General features: G+C 41.2%; 1 protein-coding gene across 10 annotated transcripts in view; it reads right to left on the minus strand.

The window, feature by feature from the left end:
- LOC115410286 (NACHT, LRR and PYD domains-containing protein 3-like) overlaps nucleotides 1–18845 on the minus strand; it is a 41842-nt gene extending 22997 nt beyond the window's left edge. For 9 of the 10 annotated variants that reach the window (XM_030121879.1, XM_030121875.1, XM_030121882.1 and 6 more), the window contains exons 1-6: nucleotides 18725–18845; nucleotides 5457–5742; nucleotides 2215–4012; nucleotides 1943–2116; nucleotides 1686–1847; nucleotides 1324–1497 (exon numbers count right to left, since the gene is read on the minus strand). In XM_030121879.1, coding sequence (XP_029977739.1) covers nucleotides 1324–1497; nucleotides 1686–1847; nucleotides 1943–2116; nucleotides 2215–4012; nucleotides 5457–5733 — 2585 coding nt within the window. In that variant the 5' untranslated portion in view covers nucleotides 5734–5742; nucleotides 18725–18845. The remainder of the gene's footprint in view (nucleotides 1–1323; nucleotides 1498–1685; nucleotides 1848–1942; nucleotides 2117–2214; nucleotides 4013–5456; nucleotides 5743–18724) is intronic. The other variant, XM_030121873.1, reaches the window with a different exon arrangement.
- Nucleotides 18846–22064: the final 3219 nt, after the last annotated feature.

Consider the following 22064-nt stretch of genomic DNA (forward strand, 5'->3'; position numbering starts at 1 on the left):
GTGTGAACTCTGCTGGTATATCACAGACTGTTCTCCTAAAGCATTAGTGCTCCGTACTGCTGACCTATGTGGATCTATCCTATATCAGCGTTCAGTTTTCCAGGGACATAATTCCTGAACTCAGGTACAGTTTGCTGGAGCTGATGAAGTCGCTGATTATTTTTCTTTTCAAGCAAAACAGACAAATCTAACTGGAGTTCTGAAAATGAAATGTCCACATGTTCCTGTTTTGCAGAAACACTGAATCCAACCCACACCCACACTGAAGCTCAATGACCAAGAGCAGAAAGCAAAATGATACTGGCTTTGACCTTTGACCTCTGCCTTTCTACAGTGACAATAGGAACTAATAATGCACCATTTACACTAGAGGGAAAAAAAAACAAATATCAAAAATACCCTTAGGAAAAAGTAGTATAGAGTATTGCAAGAATCTTATTGTATTTTGGGACATTTTATTCTTGTAATATTATAGAGATTCCACAAATACTGTAATCTTATATTTTCAAACATTTTACTATAGCAATATGAGATTGTACTACAGGACCACTACAGGGAGAAAAACATCATAGAAGTATTATACAGGGATGGTAGCAGTACTATAGAACACCATAGAGGTACTATGTAACTATTACACATACTACAGAAAAAATAGGACCAATGGCCCTGCAGCTTACCGGCACTTCCGATCTCTTATAATGGGGACATTTTTCAAAGTCGCACCAAATCCAGAATCAGATCCAGATCCAAATAATTTCACTAGCTTTTGTTGACATCTTCATAAAGAAGCTGTATACCAAGTTTGAAGTCAATCAGAACTGGAGTTTCGGAGAAGAAGACGATTGAAAGTTTTGTGACAGACGACAGATGACGACGACACTGACACCGGAGGCCACATGACGACAATAGCTTACAGCCTATCGGCCGGTAAGCTAAAAACCTACTGTGTTGGATCGGGTCCAGGCTGCTTTCACACCTCAAACGAACCGCACAAGGGTTCGTATGGTACCGCACTGAGACCACCTCTTCAGCTGGGTCTTGGTCCACTTGTTTGGTCTGGAACAGAGTTTGGTGGTTTTTATTCACACCAGCCCAAAAAGGTCCGAACCAAGGGAGCAAGCGAACTCTGCTTCGTTTTAAATGAACCAAACAAGGCAGGTGTGAATACACCCTAAGTGTGAAGTTGTCTGGAGGTTTAGCTCCAAGCAGGGTCACCCATGACAGTAAGGTTGAGTGGGAGGTTCTATGGATGGATGCTAAATTTTTGCAGTTTGATTAAACTGAACTCTAACCTAAAACATTCTTTACAAATATGTCACTGACCTGAGAGTCTCCAGGTGACAGTTTGGACTCTCCAGTCCAGCAGACAACACCTTCTCTCCTGAATCCCCCAGGTCATTGTGACTCAGGTCTAGATGTCTCAGACTAGAAGACTGGGAGCTGAGGACTGAGAACAAAGGTTCACAACTTCTCTCTGAGAGACCACAGCGTACCAACCTGAAGACACAAACAAATACAGACACATGTTGTGTCCAGTTCATCAGTGTTTCACAGAAGTCATCCCATCAGATACTGGACAGGTTTATAGTGTATACTGGACTCTTCTGTTCTCCAGGGCTGTGTAATCCACCCACAGAACTGATGAAGATGCAATGGACTGACACTGACCAGGGTTCTGTCCATACCTGAGAGTGTCCAGTTTCAAACATGGATCCTCTAGTAGCTTCACTGCTGAGTCTCCTGGATAGTTGTGGCTCAGGTCTAACTCTCTTAGATGGGATGGATTGGACCTCAGCGCTGAGACCAGAGAAGAACAGCCTTCCTCTGTGATCTGACAACCTGACAGCCTGGAAACAGAAGGTTTCACACAAATAATTAGAATTTTTATGTGACTGCTTTAGTTGTACAATCAGCTTAAATTAAAGTCTGTGGTGAAAGTGACCCGAGAATCTCCAGGTGACAGTTGGGACTCTCCAGTCCAGCAGACAACACCTTCACTCCTGAATCCCCCAGGTTATTGTTACTCATGTCCAAATGTCTCAGACTAGAAGACTGGGAGCTGAGGACTGAGGACAAAGGTTCACAACTTCTCTGTGAGAGACCACAGTCTGTCAACCTGAAGACACAAACAAATACAAACAGATTTTGTGTCCAGTTTGTACAAATTCTTTCACATTAGATGCTGTATTATCTGGAACTGCTTATTTATCGTACACAGCTCTGTTGGAGGCTTTGACCACGGGCAGCAGCCTCAGAAGAACCTCCTCTGAAGCAGAGTATTTCTTCAGGTCAAACACATCCAGGTCTTTCTCTGATGACAATAAGATGAAGACCAGAGCTGACCACTGAGCAGGAGACAGTCGATCTGTGGACAGACGTCCTGATCTCAGGTACTGTGGGATCTGATCCACCAGAGATCGATCCTCCAGTTCATTCAGACAGTGGAACAGGTTGATGCTTCTCTCTACAGACAGATTCTCACTGATCTTCTTCTTGATGTACTCAACTGTTTTCTTTTTGGTTTCTGAGCCACTTCCTGTCTGTGTCAGCAGATCTTGTATGAGACTCTGATTGGTCTCTAGTGACAGACCCAGGAGGAAGCGGAGGAACAGGTCCAGGTGTCCATTTGGACTCTGTAAGGCCTGGTCCACAGCGGTCTGGTGGAGGTGTCTTAGTTTAGGTTTTCTTCTGAACAGTTTAGACCTCCATGTTTCTTCTGACAGCAGATTGACTCCAGAGTTGACAAAGGTCTGATGAACATGAAGAGCAGCCAGAAACTCATGAAAACTCAGATGGACGAAGCAGAACACCTTGTTGCGGTACCCCCCTCTCTCTTTTTTGAAGACCTGTTTGAACACTCCTGAGTGCACTAAGGCTGAGCTGATATCGATGCCACACTCTGTCAGGTCTTTTTCATAGAAGATCAGGTTTCCTTTCTTCAGCTGCTCAAAGGCCAGTTTTCCCAGAGACTCAATCATCTTCCTGGTCTCTGGAGTCCAGTGTGGATCTGTGTCAGATCTTCCATCGTACTTGACATTCTTCAGTTTGGCCTGAACCACCAGGAAGTGGATGTACATCTCAGTCAGGGTCTTGGGCAGTTCTTCTCCTTCATCCATGGTCTTCAACACATTCTCCAGAACATTGGCTGTGATCCAGCAGAAGACTGGGATGTGACACATGTTGTGGACGCTTCGTGATGTCTTGATGTGGAAGATGATTGTGTTGGCTTGTTCTTCATCTGTGAACCTCTTCCTGAAGTACTCCTCCTTCTGTGGGTCAGTGAACCCTCTGATCTCTGTCACCATGTCCACCCACTGAGCAGGGATCTGATTGGCTGCTGCAGGTCGTGTGGTTATCCAGAGGTGAGCAGAGGGAAGCAGGTTCCCCCTCATGAGGTTCATCAGCAGCACATCCACTGAGCTGGACTCTGTCACATCAGTCAGGATCTGAGTGTTGTTGAAGTCTAGAGGAGGTCGACACTCATCCAGACCGTCTAAGATGAACACCACCTGGTGGTCTTTGAAGCTGCAGATTCCTGCTTCTTCTGTTTCATTAAAAAAATAATGAACCAGTTCCACCAAGCTGAACTCCTGTTTCAGCTCATTGAGCTCTCTGAAGGTGAATGGAAATATGAAATGGATGTCCTGGTTGGCTTTGTCTTCAGCCCAGTCCAGACTGAACTTCTGTGTTAAGACTGTCTTCCCGATGCCGGCCACACCCTTTGTCAGCACTCTTCTGATTGGTTCGTCTCTGTCAGGTGGTGTTTTAAAGATGTCATTACATGTGATGGCTGTTTGGGGTCTGTCTGGTTTCCTGGACGCTGCTTCAATCTGTCTGACCTCATGTTCATCGTTGACCTCAGTAGCTCCTCCCTCTGTGATGTAGAGCTCTGTGAAGATCTGATCCAGAAGGATCTTTGGTTTTTCTTCTTCATCGGCCACTCCTTCAGACACACAGCGAAACCTCTGCTTCAGTTTAGACTTCAGCTTCTGTTGACATGCGCCTAAATTCTCTAAATGAGTAGAAAGACAAGACAGAAATGAGAGGATGTTCCAGTCAGCCATCATAAACATTTCTTGTTCATTTATCATAATTCAGAGGTTTCTTATCAGAGTAGTTTTAAAAAACACAATTCAAAACACAGTCTGTGGATCACAACAGTTGACAAAATGAAGATAAAACTCTTTGGGGTGATTTAAAGTCATTTTTTCATGCTCATGGATCATATGTGTTATTGAAGGAGCAGTTCAGTCTGATGGTCTAAGCATGGAAGACCAGATCTCCCTCCACCTACACCTCCCTCAGCTCCTCTGGTGGGGCACCAAGGTGTTGTCAGAACCCAAGATATGTAAACCCTCCAGCCTGTCCTGGGTCTGCAGGATACTTAAACTTCTCCATGTAGTTCACTCATTCACATCCATCCTGGACTATTCATGTGTTTTTGATTGAGAACCATGAACCATGCAAGTCTTCATCACAGCTGTGATGAACTCCAGTGGGACCTGGACATCACAGTGGGTCATGAAGCCCATACTCTTCAAACAACTGGAATGCATCTATCTGCCAGACTCTCCGCTCTGTACCCTAGAATAGACCTTCCCAGTTGTCCTGTGGAGTTTGATCTTCCATAGTTAAAATATTCCTGGTGTGCCAGTCTTCATGGAACTGTCCTCAACCCCCATAAGACGCTGAAGAAGCCTGTCAACCACAACAACCCTACGACATCCACAGTCTAAAAGCACTCTGAACAGAGGTCATCCAGTGGGTTAAAAACTGCCTTGGAGACCTCAGCCACGGTGATGAACAAGCCCCCAAATGGTCGTTCTTTTCTCTGAGACGTAGAGAATAGAGAGAATAAAAACAGATGCAACACCTAGACTCTAAGTGTTGCATCTCTTTGTACAAATGATAATAACAGATGAATGGGAGGGGTAGTTGAAATACTTCAGACACAGGTGTGCCCCAGGGCTCTGTCCTGTCACCATCTACCTCCTCCCCTTCGGCAGTATCTTCTGCAAATCTGACTCTCACTTCCACAGCTTCGCAGATGACACCCACCTCTACCTCTCCACTAAACTGTGCTCCACACTCCAGCCCTCCTCCTTCACCTCCTGCCTTTCCCAAATCAAACCCTGGTTCACCTCCAACTTCTTCAAACTAAACAGCCATAAAAGCAGAATACTCTTCATTGACTCCAAATCCATTCGATCTAAAGTTGATACATTTTCTCTCATCATCGACAGCTCCTCAGTTTCCCCCTCCCCCCAGGTTCAGAGTCTGGGTGTCGTTCTCAGTCCTTCAGTTGCTCTGCTCTCCAGCTCTGGAACTCTCTGCCACCATCCATCCATAATACTGACTCTCTCTCCATCTTAAAGACCATGAAAAAATACTGACATTGACCCAGTCCTGAAGTTTAATGTCTTATATGAGTGTGAGAATGTATTTCTGACTCATACCTGTGGATCTTGAGGTGACTTGTGTTAATTTCTTCTCAAGATCATACCTCTTCATCTTCGTTAAAACCATCTTGGTGACTTGAACTGCATCTGTACCATAGGTCTGCATGATCACATCCACTGTGTCTGTCCTCTCTGCCTTTTCTAGTTTATATTTTGGGATTGTTGGGAAGTTTTTCAGGATTCCCTTCTGTTGCAGGTACCACCGGAATGTTTTAAACTCCTCTTCTCCTAACTGCTGCAAAGCTCCCAACAGAGCCTCTTCAGGTGACGCCATCTATGAACCCTGTAAAAAACAACAGAAACCAATGGATTCACCTCAGTTTCAGTCAAAACCACAGCCTCAGTCATCATCCCTTTATTTATTCGCTGTTTTTCTTTCCCTAATATAAATGCTGTTCGTCACTGCTCAGGTGTAATGTTTTGCTTTGTAAAAATTAAAATTAAAATCCAGTTGCAGGTCAGTGGCGCAGACTGAAGCTGTGAGCTGTTCAGTTCAGTCTTTCCCTGATTTTGTTGTTTGTTGATGATATTAAGAAGAAATTAACAGTCAAGGGTGTTCAAATAATTTTAGTTCAGGTTCCACATACAGACCAATAAGATCTAAAGGAGACCAGACCAGTAAAATAATAGTCCCTTTTCCACAGCACTTCTGTTGTGGGAATATTCCACCTTTATTCCGGAACGTCGTCTGTGTGAATGAAATGGTGGATCATTTGGTCCCATCTTTATCGCGGCTCTGGAACTCCTCTGGAGGTACTAACAGAGCCCTGATAACGGTGGAAACAGGATTCTGGAACACGATGTAAAAGGAACACCTCTCTTTCTGCAACCAAGGTGTGATGTTTTGATGACATATTACATGTGTGACCCCCACGTTGGGGGGATTTAAAAATGAGCATGGGCCGTGTACGGTAAACAAACATGTCAACTCGACCAGAAAGATGTTGAACTGGGGAGACGCCCAGATCCATGAGCTGTTGTCACTTTGGGCGGAGGACTCATTTAACGGAATGGTGAACGACAGGTCTGTCAAGGGATGATTTGAGTCTACAGACAATGTGAGTCACACATAAGTACAAACATTTATCTCTGTCGGCCATCTTTTATGACTTGCTACAGCACCTGTTCTAGGACATATCACTGTTGTACAAGTTAAATTATGTAAGAATACAGAGCCGTTACCTTCAAGGAGTGTCTTTCTAGTGATCAGAAGTGATTTGGACAGTCAGTTTATATGCCAACTTTAGGTTTCTTTCACAGCTGAGAGCCTGTCCAGCTGACAAATGTCTTGACCTAAATCTGGGGGAAACTGAGCGGTTGAGGGTAATCATGACTCTATACCAACGATGCAGTCTCTGTGAGGTTGCCGTAGTGAGTCGTAAAAGATGGCCAACAGAGGTACATGCTTCTACGCATGTGCAAGTCACATTTTCTGGAGATTCAAGTCGTCCCATAATAGGGCCAACTTTGGACAGGTTAGCAACACTGCTCTGCTCGGGGTATTTCCATCTTACTTATCCATCATACTATACGCTGCACTGTGTCACCGCCCCTTTGACTCTGGAATGCAGGTCCGCTGTGTAAAAGTCCAGCCTGTCTGACCTCTGGTACTCCATTGGCTTGACTGTGGAAATCAGTCAGTGGTGAAAAAAGGTGGGATCACCATGTCACGTTTTTTCCAGACTCTCTGTGTAAAAGTGGCTAATAACAACATAACCTATTAAATAGTGACAACTACAAATGCAAAACTCCAGAGTTTAGACGTACCAAAAACCTGCCTGAAGACAAAAGGCGACAGAACCTTTTCTGTTCAGGTCCACTGCTCTGGAACACTCTGCCTCCACTCGTCACATGTGCACAGTCCAGACCAACGACAACAGCGATGGCACCGGTACCAATGACGACAAATGGTACCGGCAATGGTACTGGGAACTAAGTACCAGACAGGTGGCCTTCTCAACCCCAGAAGTAAATGATTACCAGAGACATTATTAATGGCTTATTAATGTATAAACAATGTGTTAATTAATGCTGAGTAGTGCATACATAAGGATAACTGATTACATTATTCAAGTTTTATTTATTTCATTAATGATTTATTTACTAACTTTGAGTTGTAAACATTAATTAACGGCTTATTAATACATTAACATGTTACCTCTTGCTAAGTAATACACAATAATGATTGATAATATATTATTAAAAAGTTAATTAATGCTTAATAATGCACTAACATTAATTAAGGGACCCTTATTGTAAAGCGTTATAGGTGGTGGGCCAAGTCAGTCCAGCTCGTTCCATTCACAAGCTGATCAATACCTCTTCTCTGTGAAGCTGATTTTCTCAAAACAAATTGCTAAAATCATTAAGTTGTTTCCCAGCTGACCGTTTGCTCTGTAAAGAATAATATACATTTCTTTATGAGTAAAAGTGTGTTGGGATAAGAGCCAATCAGAATTCATGGTGTTACCTTGTGTAATTGTTTTGGCCAATTGCGTAGTTCGTTGAAAGAGTGTCTGCAGAGCCGGAACATAAACAGTCTACAGATGCACTCATCCTCCTGAGACAACCATCAGGTATGGTTTGCTTTGTAATTACTGATTATATCTTGAATATGTGCATATTGTTGTGGTTATTTTCATAGGCTACAGACTGTGAGCCATGCTTTCCCTTCAATGCGTTACCATGGTGACAACAATAGCTGTGAAATGCGCTACTCTGTACAGTGAGTTAGCCGATAACTCAAGTGCAAACTCTAGAAAATTAAATGAAATAGTCAAAGGCGTGAACTAAATATGGTTTTGTATCATTTGTTACCATTATCAGAATTGTCAGAACAGTACAAACAAGCAAAGTAAAGCCAGGCACTATGTAGTATGATGGAGAAGAACCACGATTCTGGTGACCAGAACACTTTTTTTGGTTCACAGCTTGGCAAAGCACATTTGAAAGATTTTCTGTTCTCCTTTTTCTGTTACTGTCAGTAACATTTGGATTCTTCTCACATATTAGGCGACCAACTGGGAGTAGATGTGATACTGTCCTCGATGGATGGGAACCTTCCAAGGCTGAGCGCAGAACCTTTGCACAAACCTTGCTCAGCTGGTCTCAGAAAAGGGGCTGACGGGGCTTTTCTCATCTGGGACTAGATGCATACTGCACTTCCTTTTCAGTAATGCTAGTGGAGCTGGGTTGGTTCTGCTTCCCTGAATGGACCTGATGTTCTGTGGTGCTCCAACACATTCAGTGAGCTGGAGCAGCTGGTGTTCCATTGTATGGTAGTGGGTGGGACAGGGACATGCCCTCATGTCTGGGCTCCCTTAACTGTGTGGAACTTTTGTTACACACAAATGTCACAAACTTACACAGAACTGTAATGGACAGACAGAGGTACGTGCTATTGCCCTTGTGTGTAATTGTCTATTGCGTTCTGAAATGTATTTATTATTTTCATGCCTGTTTTTTTCATGTTTTATCGTTATGAATGTTGCATTCTTACTTGAATGCCTTAATTTTTTTGTAAATGCTGATATATGTAGTGCCTTACCTTGTCCTGTTGTCTCTATAAGAAATTGTATTTTTTGCAATAATAAAAAAAACTCAATTGTCTGTTGTGTTGATGAAAACTTGAATGTTGAGTGGTTGGTGTGGGTGCTTTCATTAAGTGTGTTGTGTAGGTTACAATGCACTGATTAAGAGGAGCACCAGTTATTTATCAAACAAGATCCAATTTATTTGAATAATCTGTAAAATCAAAAACCGTACAACTTGCATACATACATACATACATACATACATACATACATACATACAAACATACATATGTACATACATACATACATACGTACATACATACGTACATTCATACATACATACATATGTACATACATACATACATACGTACATACATACATACGTACATACATACATACATACATACATACAAACATACATATGTACATACATACATACATACATACGTACATTCATACATACATACATACATACATACGTACATACATACGTACATTCATACATACATACATACATACATACATACATACATACATACATACATACAAACATACATATGTACATACATACATACATACATACGTACATTCATACATACATACATACATACATACATACATACATACATACATACATACATACATACTGTCAAGTTAGGCAGAGGTCAGGGCCCCACAGGTCCCACCAGGCACCAGAAGGCCTCATAAAGAAGTGTAACACCCAGCATTTTAATCAATGTTAAAGTACAGCTTAGTATTAAAAGATGATTTGAACTGATGTATTGCATTAAATTAGATATATGTAATGTGATCAATAAGTATAGCTAAGAAAAGAATGTTTAAATGAATGTTGATTTATTTGTGATTACTGTGTGTAGAGGAGACAAGTTGAGACATGTTAAAGCAGTGAAGGGGCATGTTAGGGCAAAATCCAGCAGAAAAGGAGAAGTAAAGTAAGCAGCACCGAGCCATCTGCAGCTGAAGCTAACTGATAACGTTAAGAAAAGAGAAGTGACATAAACAATAGGCTATTTTCTGCACCCAAAACTGGTCAAGACCAGTAAAAAAGGGAAGTTCTGCCAGAGGCATTTAGACATTACTCATCTATCAATGAAGTCAACTGTCTAGGCATCAATGAGGTAATGCCGAGAGTTTGGTTAAAAACCAGAACCGCTATTATAGCATTTTCAGAAGTGCGAGACGCTCTAAGAAGTTGCGTGCCCTACGTTGTAAAACGTAGAGAAGATAACTCTGAGCGATGCTCTTTTGAGACCCGAAAGGAGCGTGGCAGATTGGCTTCGGAGTTAATCTTACTTCTCAAATAATGCTGGAGGTTCATCTGATAGAATAACTTTGCATCGACGGATCGAACTTTTAAAAGCAAAGACCTATTTCTTCAGATGACAAAGCACCAAAGACTCTTAAAGGCAAGAATTGTATTTTAAGAGCTTTTACCACCTTTTGGGGAACATTTGCCGACGGACCATCTGTTTAACAGACTTTTGGTATTTTTCTCCACTTTGGCCCGGACTGGAAAAGAAGAAGAATTTTTACATTTTCTTATTTCTTTTCTTTTACCCAGTATTTTAAGACAAACTCGGCAGCCCTGATCAAGCTGTTGAGGTTGTCTTTGCAAATTAAATTAATTTTTACCTTTTGACTTTTTACAGTAATTAGATTAAATTTGGTTTTTGATTTTTCTACATTTATTCAATTTCTCTAACTTCTTGACTTTTTCCTATTTACGTTTTTGATATTGATTAAGTTTTAATTTTTGATTTTTATCCGAATTCTCCGGTTTTGTAACTTTTTCCGATTAATACTCGGTAAGTGATAATCCTATTTTTCTAAATTATACAATTGTTTATTTTTACTAGGTTAGACCTTTTTCTATATTTAGTTGTAATTACTATTTTTACATTTTCACTTATTGGACTCCTTTTCCAATTTTTCAATTCTTTATGAATTTGAACCTTTTTCAATAAGCTTTTAGAAGTCATTAGTTCTTATTTCCATTTATCCGATTTTTCTCGGTTATTGGATTGTCTACGAATTCAGTCTATTCAACTTGTTAATCTAGATTGATTTTTGGATTCTAGTTTTATAGTTTTACTTTTCCGATTTAACCGGATTTACAACACTTTCTAATTTTTGATCTTTTTATCATTTCGGGATTTTTCCTTTTACAGAAGTTAGAGAAATAATTATTTCATTTGAGAACTTTTCCAATTTTGATTTTCTTTCAATTTTTGATTGAAGAAAAGAGACTTTCAACACCATTTTATTTTTATGTTTTTCTTCCCCTTGAGGAGATCAAGCGAGGCAACAATTAGGGACATTTTCACAAGGCTGAACTGTGGGTTGACAGATTACAACAGGGATTGCGTTGAAGTAAGGAAAATTGAGGACAGTTTAGGTTTAATAATCAGGATATTGATTTATGGTTTTAGAAGTTCAGTTTAATGATTTTATTAGGGATTAATTGATTGATGATTTATGTATATGCTTTGCTTTGCTAAAATTGCCTACAATAAATTTATAAAAAGTAAATTCTAAATTCTCCTTGAGTTATTTCCCTGTGTGGCATAATATGTTGGTGAATGTAAAACGTTAGGTTTATTGTGTGCATAACATCAAAAGTCTCAAAGGTCCTGAAAGTATTTTAGCCTTTATCCACCTACCATTTTTATGTCCCGAAAGCCTATTTTCCTGGCTTTTAAATTATTACCTGTCATGTAACAAGTGCACTAATCCATGTGGAACAGCTACCAAAAACCAACTGGACTGGTATTATTACTGACCACAGACTGGGTTTCTCCTGGCAGTTCTGGTACCAGGGTTAGCGGGGCAGAGGTTGGGATTAAAGGTAGTTAGAAGACAGGCGAGTGTTCCAAAATAAGTTCAGCTGAGTAGTACCTCTTCGGGTTAGTTTGTGAGGGTAAGACCCCAGTTCAGACACGAGAGGTCAGGACCCTATTTAAACGGAGTGCTGAACCACGGTTAGTAGTACCGGAGGATTAACACGTGGCGACCACGAAGGGACGAGTTCTGAACGAAGGAAAGTTCGGGGTCCCGACAAAAGAATAAGCCGGTGGTCAAGGGACTACTGGTCGTGTGAGATCCCCGAAGGACTTCTGGGAGCAGACCTGACCCGAGCAGCAGCAGTCCTAACGGCATCAGGACCCAGAAGGGCGGAGCAGTTGAGAGGACCATAACTGCCCCATCCACGTTCCAGACCTGCTAGATGTGACAGCAGCAGGCGTGGAAGCAGCAGCAGTCGCCAAGGAGAAGACGGCTCTGCGGAGAAACCCAACCAGCTGACATCCCTCCTCTCTTGCCCCGATGCGCTAAGGGGGTTAGGAGTGGTGCAGCCCGACAACAGACAACGCAACGAGAGATGGGGGACGTCCTCATCCCCCAACCACAGATCGTCCGACGGCGGCGACCATGGTGACGGCGGAGACCACGACGGTGGCGGCAGCTACGGCGGCGGCAGCTACGGCGGCGGCGGCGCTGGGTCCAGGGGCACCAGACCGGCAGGACGGGGAACCTCCAGTGACAGCGGACCAGGGGCGCAGACAGGGACCAGAACCGCCAACGGATCCAAGGGCACCAGGCCAGGATGGCGGGGGACCTTCGCCGGTCCAGCAGCATGAGGGGGAACCAGAACCGTCACCGGAGCCAGAGGGACCAGGACCATCGCTGCACCCGGAGCACCCCCCGAAGCAGACGGATGGGGGCCGATCGACACCGCAGTGGGAGTCCACGCCTGAACAACCGCCGGAGAAAGGAGGCTCAAGGGGCAACGAGGCACCTTCGGATCAAGAAGGAAAGGCAGAGATCGCCATCTGGGAGGAGAACGGCTTCGAGACGGCGAAAGGAAAGAAAGGAGCACGTGACGATCTGCGGAAGAAGATAGCAGAGTTGAGACTGAATGTTGACCTTGTGGTGGTGCATCAGAGAGCTCACACCAGAGAAGGTCGTCACTGGCAAGGGAACGACGAGGTGGATCGTTTCGTCCAGCTGAGAAAAGTTGTCATTGTCGGTGAAGAAGAATGGGAGACTACACCCAGGGGGAAAGTCGTCCCGAGAGACTGCGTGGAGGGGGTGACGATGGCAGTGCAGCGAGACACTGGGCCATGCGGGCGCTGACCCAATGCGCAGGGAACTGGAGGTTCAGCGGCTCTGGATTCCGGGGGGTGAGGTACGCCGAGTCCTAAAGAACTGTGAGTTGTGCGGTCGATACAACGCAGGACCGAGAGGACAGCAGAGCGGCGGATTCACTATCAAGAGCTCCATACCACGGGGATTGATCTGCATGGATGTGGCAGGGGTCCCATGGGAGTGGCAGGGGCAGCCGTGAGGGCTAAGTATGATAGAAATGACAAAGTGGTCAAGATTTTAGACAGAAATACAGTACAATTAGAGATCCGGAATCCAAGGGATAGAGCACCTGAACCCAGTTTCTGGCTAAATGGATACTGGGGACTGAAAACCATGGCCAATAGCACACAAGGCCTACCACCCTTCGTCAGATTGGCCACTGTGAAAGGGGTGGTTGTCACCAAGCGACATGCCAGAGGACTCTTAGTAGGCAGAGCCCTAGAGACTTTGAAACAAGCAAAAAGATCAGCGCTTTTACAAGAACCTGAGCAACTACAATGGAGTAGATTGAGAGACAGCTGTGTGGTGTGCCTGAAACTCACCACAGTGCTTGTGATTTGGACTGGCCCGGGAAGAAACAAGCCGGCGCGGTTCCAAGAAGATCCAAGAGAACTTAAATAGCAACATCCTAAACCAGTGAAGGTTTTGGACTCACACGTGTGTGGAATATGCCGTGTAACGATGTTACCAAGAATCAAATTCATCGCCATGTGGGTGGTGAGAGAGATTGCAGATGAAGATAACCACTGCAGCTGTCGGTGGGATGGAGAATGTATGCTGGATGGTGATGACTGCAGACTCCTGAGGCGAGCGGGGTGCATGGTCCAAGCGGTGGAGGCTGAAGGATTGCAAGTGCAGCGTTTCCTGGACCCCATCGAGTCCCTGCGACCACTGAGAGAACCTCCAGAGTCATCGGGAGCCGAATGCAGCCGACGGGATGGACAGAGTGATCGAGGCAGCAGAGCGGAGACTCCATGATCGGGAACCAGAGTTGGAGCGGATGACACAGCGGGCATCACAGCAGGTACAGCTAGAGCAGCAGTTGGAGGAGCTTCAGGTGGCCCAGGAGGTGCCACCATCCATCCGATCATCCTGACCTGTTGCATCCACAGGCTCCACTGGACTCTGTCAGGTCTGACACAACCCAGCTGATGTGGTCTTCGATCGCCCCAGATTCCCCGGAGGGATAAGTATAACCTAGGAGCCCTTGACCTCTAGGAGGGGGTGTCAAGTTAGGCAGAGGTCAGGGCCCCACAGGTCACACCAGGCACCAGAAGGCCTCATAAAGAAGTGTAACACCCAGCATTTTAATCAATGTTAAAGTACAGCTTAGTATTAAAAAGATGATTTGAACTGATGTATTGCATTAAATTAGATATATGTAATGTGATCAATAAGTATAGCTAAGAAAAGAATGTTTAAATGAATGTTGATTCATTTGTGATTACTGTGTGTAGAGGAGACAAGTTGAGACATGTTAAAGCAGTGAAGGGGCATGTTAGGGCAAAATCCAGCAGAAAAGGAGAAGTAAAGTAAGCAGCACCGAGCCATCTGCAGCTGAAGCTAACTGATAACGTTAAGAAAAGAGAAGTGACATAAACAATAGGCTATTTTCTGCACCCAAAACTGGTCAAGACCAGTAAAAAAGGGAAGTTCTGCCAGAGGCATTTAGACATTACTCATCTATCAATGAAGTCAACTGTCTAGGCATCAATGAGGTAATGCCGAGAGTTTGGTTAAAAACCAGAACCGCTATTATAGCATTTTCAGAAGTGCGAGACGCTCTAAGAAGTTGCGTGCCCTACGTTGTAAAACGTAGAGAAGATAACTCTGAGCGATGCTCTTTTGAGACCCGAAAGGAGCGTGGCAGATTGGCTTCGGAGTTAATCTTACTTCTCAAATAATGCTGGAGGTTCATCTGATAGAATAACTTTGCATCGACGGATCGAACTTTTAAAAGCAAAGACCTATTTCTTCAGATGACAAAGCACCAAAGACTCTTAAAGGCAAGAATTGTATTTTAAGAGCTTTTACCACCTTTTGGGGAACATTTGCCGACGGACCATCTGTTTAACAGACTTTTGGTATTTTTCTCCACTTTGGCCCGGACTGGAAAAGAAGAAGAATTTTTACATTTTCTTATTTCTTTTCTTTTACCCAGTATTTTAAGACAAACTCGGCAGCCCTGATCAAGCTGTTGAGGTTGTCTTTGCAAATTAAATTAATTTTTACCTTTTGACTTTTTACAGTAATTAGATTAAATTTGGTTTTTGATTTTTCTACATTTATTCAATTTCTCTAACTTCTTGACTTTTTCCTATTTACGTTTTTGATATTGATTAAGTTTTAATTTTTGATTTTTATCCGAATTCTCCGGTTTTGTAACTTTTTCCGATTAATACTCGGTAAGTGATAATCCTATTTTTCTAAATTATACAATTGTTTATTTTTACTAGGTTAGACCTTTTTCTATATTTAGTTGTAATTACTATTTTTACATTTTCACTTATTGGACTCCTTTTCCAATTTTTCAATTCTTTATGAATTTGAACCTTTTTCAATAAGCTTTTAGAAGTCATTAGTTCTTATTTCCATTTATCCGATTTTTCTCGGTTATTGGATTGTCTACGAATTCAGTCTATTCAACTTGTTAATCTAGATTGATTTTTGGATTCTAGTTTTATAGTTTTACTTTTCCGATTTAACCGGATTTACAACACTTTCTAATTTTTGATCTTTTTATCATTTCGGGATTTTTCCTTTTACAGAAGTTAGAGAAATAATTATTTTCATTTGAGAACTTTTCCAATTTTGATTTTCTTTCAATTTTTGATTGAAGAAAAGAGACTTTCAACACCATTTTATTTTTATGTTTTTCTTCCCCTTGAGGAGATCAAGCGAGGCAACAATTAGGGACATTTTCACAAGGCTGAACTGTGGGTTGACAGATTACAACAGGGATTGCGTTGAAGTAAGGAAAATTGAGGACAGTTTAGGTTTAATAATCAGGATATTGATTTATGGTTTTAGAAGTTCAGTTTAATGATTTTATTAGGGATTAATTGATTGATGATTTATGTATATGCTTTGCTTTGCTAAAATTGCCTACAATAAATTTATAAAAAGTAAATTCTAAATTCTCCTTGAGTTATTTCCCTGTGTGGCATAATATGTTGGTGAATGTAAAACGTTAGGTTTATTGTGTGCATAACATCAAAAGTCTCAAAGGTATCTTGGCCTTTATCCACCTACTATTTTATGTCCCGAAAGCCTATTTTTCCTGGCTTTTAAATTATTACCTGTCATGTAACAAGTGCACTAATCCATGTGGAACAGCTACCAAAAACCAACTGGACTGGTATTATTACTGACCACAGACTGGGTTTCTTCTGGCAGTTCTGGTACCAGGGTTAGCGGGGCAGAGGTTGGGATTAAAGGTAGTTAGAAGACAGGCGAGTGTTCCAAAATAAGTTCAGCTGAGTAGTACCTCTTCGGGTTAGTTCGTGAGGGTAAGACCCCAGTTCAGACACGAGAGGTCAGGACCCTATTTAAACGGAGTGCTGAACCACGGTTAGTAGTACCGGAGGATTAACAATACGTACATTCATACATACATACATACATACATACATACATATGTACATACATACATACATACATACGTACATACATACATACATACATACATACATACATACATATGTACATACATACATACATACATACATACATACATACGTACGTACATACATACATACATACATACATACATACATACATACATACATACATACATATGTACATACATACATACATACATACATACATACGTACGTACGTACATACATACATACATACATACATACATACATACATACATACGTACGTACGTACATACATACATACATACATACATACATACATACATACATATGTACATACATACATACATACATACGTACGTACGTACATACATACATACATACATACATACATATGTACATACATACATACATACATACATACATACATATGTACATACATACATACATACATACATACGTACGTACATACATACATACATACATACATACATACATACATACATACATACATACATACATACGTACATACATACATACATACATACATACATACATATGTACATTCATACATACATACATACATACATACATACGTACGTACATACATACATACATACATACATACATACGTACATACATACGTACATACATACATACATACATACATACATACGTACGTACGTACATACGTACATACATACGTACATACATACGTACATACATACATACATACATATATACATACATGTACACGCACACACATTCATACACACACATACAACCATAAGATACAACATACTGTCTACATAACCTACTGTGTTTTCATGCATTCATACCATACGTTTGTGATCCACCATCAGATCAGAAAACATGACTAAAATGCAAAGCTAATCCGTTGGACTGCTTGGATACTGTCTGTCTCATCTGGCAGATTGGTTCCAAGTCCATCCCAATAAAAGATTTTCCCATCAACACGCTGTTTTAGACGATAGCAAAGACATGGTGTTCACAGGAGACAGAAGTGAGAGGCAACCTGAGTTGTTTACTTCCTAGTTGTCCATGAAATTTAATGCAAATCGCTCATTATCATTTAGCTGTCCTGTAGGTTTGCCTGCTCAAAACTAAGAGTTTTAAAAAGACTGTATTTAACGTTGGTGCATGAGGCAACAAAGGAAACAGTTTCTATAGAGTTTGAATGATTTTTTACTATATCATCATTCAAAGAAATCACACACAGCTTCTCAGTATTGATCAAAAACGAGATATTGGGGTCCGCTGAAGAATGATTCTAGAATAATTACAGTCTTGCTCTGAACTGCTCTAAAATGTTCCATATTTCTCTACTGATGAAGCTCTCCCAGTAAACTCATGGACGCCAGTACTGATCAGATTCATGGTCAGTTCTGTTCACTGAAGCAGATGTTGTGTCTACAGAAGCTAGGACCTCACATTCCAATAGATCCACATCTAAAACAACAGTCAGGACACTTTACGTAGCACATCCCAGCAACAAGATGTGGACTGACGGTTGGCAAGTCACGTCAACAGGTGAGGTCCAATCAGAGGACGGAGTCAGATGACGTTGTGAAGTCCAACCCATTGTTTTGGGGTGGAGTCACCCAAGAAGAGAACTGTCAAACCACACCCAGTATTCAGCGCTCTTTGACTGGAGTTCCTGCGGGAGCTTTTGTCCAGAGAGACCAGCACTGACTTTTATATTTCATGTGTGATCTGAATAAATTCTTAAACTGAGACATGAGACGTCTTTGGAGCTTCCAATCAACAAACCCCACCACCTATTACCTCCCTTTCTAAAATACTCTGAGGGTTGTGTTAAACCGGTCCAACCAGTTCAACACAACCTGCCGATGCATTCACTGACTCTGTACACAGACAAGACAAACATGTTCTGTCCTTCACTGACTTGTGCTGTTTTTAATTCCAGTCGTTTCCACTTCCTCACCTGCTGAAGTGTCTTCACGTCGTACATTCTTGTTGAGGGAAGAAGCTGCACATTGAGCCTGTTTCCTGCTTCTGTCTTTCCTTTAACTCAGTCCATACTCTCTCTCCCCTGCTCCCTCCCCCACCTGGCCACGCCCCCGCTCACCTGCACTTTTCCCTCCAGTCACAGCCCTGCTCTTATGTCACATGTCCACATCCACATCTCATACTTCAGCTCTTTTTCAGACTGTGAGGATTCTTCTTGTTTTAAAGTGTGTCTGACTCTATATTTTATGGGTTTAATTCAGTTCAACACCTGAACACTGAACATTCTAAAACTTCAGCCCAGACTTAAAGTTCGACGTAGATGAACCAGATTTGGTCGACACTCGTAACAGGTCCAGACGAATAAAAAAAAAACTCTTGTACTAAAACCCAAAACCAACAGAAGTCCAACATTTTTTTAATGAATTTAATTAAATTTTATTTTCAGTTACATACATCATATAATAAACAAATAAAGACAATTTCACAATCAGCATCAGAAATAAGGAACAGGCTTAAACACAAGACTTATTATTGTCTATCCTGTACCTTCCAATGAATAAACAGAAGTGTTTGTCAAATGAAAGTTTACACTGAACTTATTAACAATCAAGGACGTTAAAATCATTTTAGTTCAGATTCCACATACAGAACAATATGATCTAAAGTGGGTCAGAACCAATAAAATATTGTCATAATAACCTATAAATGACAACTGCAAAACTATCTCTTTGCTTTAGTGTAAAAGTAAAACTATACAAAGATGTTTAAATTTACAAACTATCCTTTCACAAAAAATGTGACTAATATGAAAAAATATGAACAACCTGAAATGTCTTCAGAAAAATCAGTGTAATTGTACCAATATTCTGTCTGTTATTAATGTTTGGTGTATTTGTAGATCCACTGTGATCTGTCACTTACAATGCACATGTGTAAATGATAACCTGACAGATAATATTGTTAAAATTATACTTATTTTTATTAAGAAATTCCATTTTTTTCATGTTTGTTCATGTTATGATTATTATTATTTTTGTAATAGGATAGTTTGTAAATGTAAACATTTTCATCATTTCACATTATTTATAATTTTTTTTTTTTTTTGGTTTGGTTAATTTTTTCATCTCTTTTCTTCTCTGTCGTCGTATTCAAATAAATCCCAGACAGGACTCTGCTGCTTTCTCCCAACTTTAGTCTCCATGTTTCCAGGTAGAGCGGGGACCAGAAGACGACTGGAAACCACAAGTGATGGACTATGAAGTGCTGTATGGTGCCACCAGCTGAAATTGCTTGAGTGAAACAAATCAATTTCATATCAATCCGACAATGATAAAAATGAAAACGAAGGGAATTTATCCATAATATTTATACGTTTTGTTAGTTTTGTAAACACACAATACAGTTTCAATTGGTTATCATTTTTTCTTTTAATTATGGTTTTATTTCAGTAAATGGAAATGTTTTTTCAATTCTAGTTTTTGTCATGTTGTTAGTTTTTGTTAATGATAATAACCTTGACATCAGCTGGATTGATGCCAAAATAAGCTGTAATATGTGTGAGGGATGGGGTTTGTTGTGCCTGGCACCACTTGTTCTTCTATTATTTTACTGGTCCAACTGTATTCAGCCTCTGAACTGGAATGAGTGTGACAGCTCTGTCCAACAGACTCCAAGTGCAGGAGAGTTTAAAGGTCAGGGTTTAAAGGTCACACAGAGACGCTGAAGAACCGAAGTACATGTAGCCCAGTGTGAACCTGAAGCCAGCAGACAGAGGTTGAGTCAATGTGGTGCTGAAGGTGTGGAGGTGGATCAGATCCTCAGTGGACACTCTGTAGAAGGACACACACCCAGCAGGACAGTCCACAAACAGCGCCACCTGTCCAGAGGCCCTGGACGTGGACTGATGGAGGTCCGTCTCTCTCTTATTGTGATGGACAGAGTAACCGTCTTCGGTGCAGTACGGACTCCAGGACCCATGGTTTTCTCCAAAGCCTCCAGCGCCCCCATGGTCAGGGGTAGATTACTGCACAAAGGGAGAGGTTCTTTTTCCTTGGTCAGGATATGTACAGTCAGTCCAACTGTGATTTGGATGAACTCTGAATTATGAAAGAGCTGCAGCATCTGAAACCGACCACGATGAACATTTGACACAGAAACAGAACCACAGAGAAGCAGAACCACAGAGGTTCAGTTTCAGCTTCACAGTTTGTCATGACCTTTATGTATTATGGTTGTCTCTGTCAACTCACCATATATTGTTTTTTTAAAATTTTAATCAATTTCTAGGAATTTCAAGTGACCCCATTTGAATTCCAGTCGACCCCATGTGGGGTCCTGACCCCAAGGTTGAAAAACACTGACTTAAGGAAACTGACAAAAATACATGAGTTAAAAAAAAGAAGTTATTTTACACAGTGAAGGATTCCCAGATGACCATGAAAACATTAACATAATAATAATAATAATAATAATAATAATAATAATAATAATAATAATAATAATAATACTGATATTTTTCTGGATTTTTCCTTCACTGGGAACAGCCCCGCCCCCTGGCCTGTCTCATCACTGTGACCTTCGAACTTTTAGGCGGGCTTTGGAAATAAAATAGCCGTCAAATTCTCGCAGAAATGGTCGGTGTAGCACTTCAAATATATTTTAAACCGTCTACAATAGGACAAGAGGAGCAACCACACCGAAAATGGACGTTACCGAGACTAATGGATGTTTCGTACCTCTTCCACTCCAAACAGTTTGGCGGCTAACAGCTCACAAAGAGTGGAGCTAACAGCTAGCATAGGACGGAGCTAGCGGATCTGCTAGCATTAGCATTAGCCTCGCTAATGCAGCTGTGGCATTAGTTGGGTGATTTTTCCGGAAAAGCGACAAAACGTTTTTAAGACTGGCTTTGTCTCATGGAGTTGGACGTTTTCATTCATCTGAAACAGGAGGAAGACGGATGGAATTTATGTACAAATGATGGTGAGTGATGCTTTTCATATCATTTTAGAAAGATTAAATTTCCCAGAAAAGGGATTTTACTTGTGATATTTTGTCATAATTTGTTGCGGACAGTCTCTAATGCCACTTTTACTGGTGTAAAAATAAAATAGCTCAAGAGTAAAAGTCATGAAACTTGACCAAATTTTAGTAATGGATTTTGAAATTTAGGATTATATGTTGGTTGGCTGTAGTTTCACAGATACAGTCTTAGGTCAAAATGTGAATTAGTGAAAGAATGGGTTTTACATCAAAGGAATGTTTGTCTCAAAGCTACAAGATCTACTTTCAAATGCTGTCTGCACTTTAAAATA

Source organism: Sphaeramia orbicularis, chromosome 19 (genome assembly GCF_902148855.1).
Source record: "Sphaeramia orbicularis chromosome 19, fSphaOr1.1, whole genome shotgun sequence".
NCBI lineage: Eukaryota > Metazoa > Chordata > Actinopteri > Kurtiformes > Apogonidae > Sphaeramia > Sphaeramia orbicularis.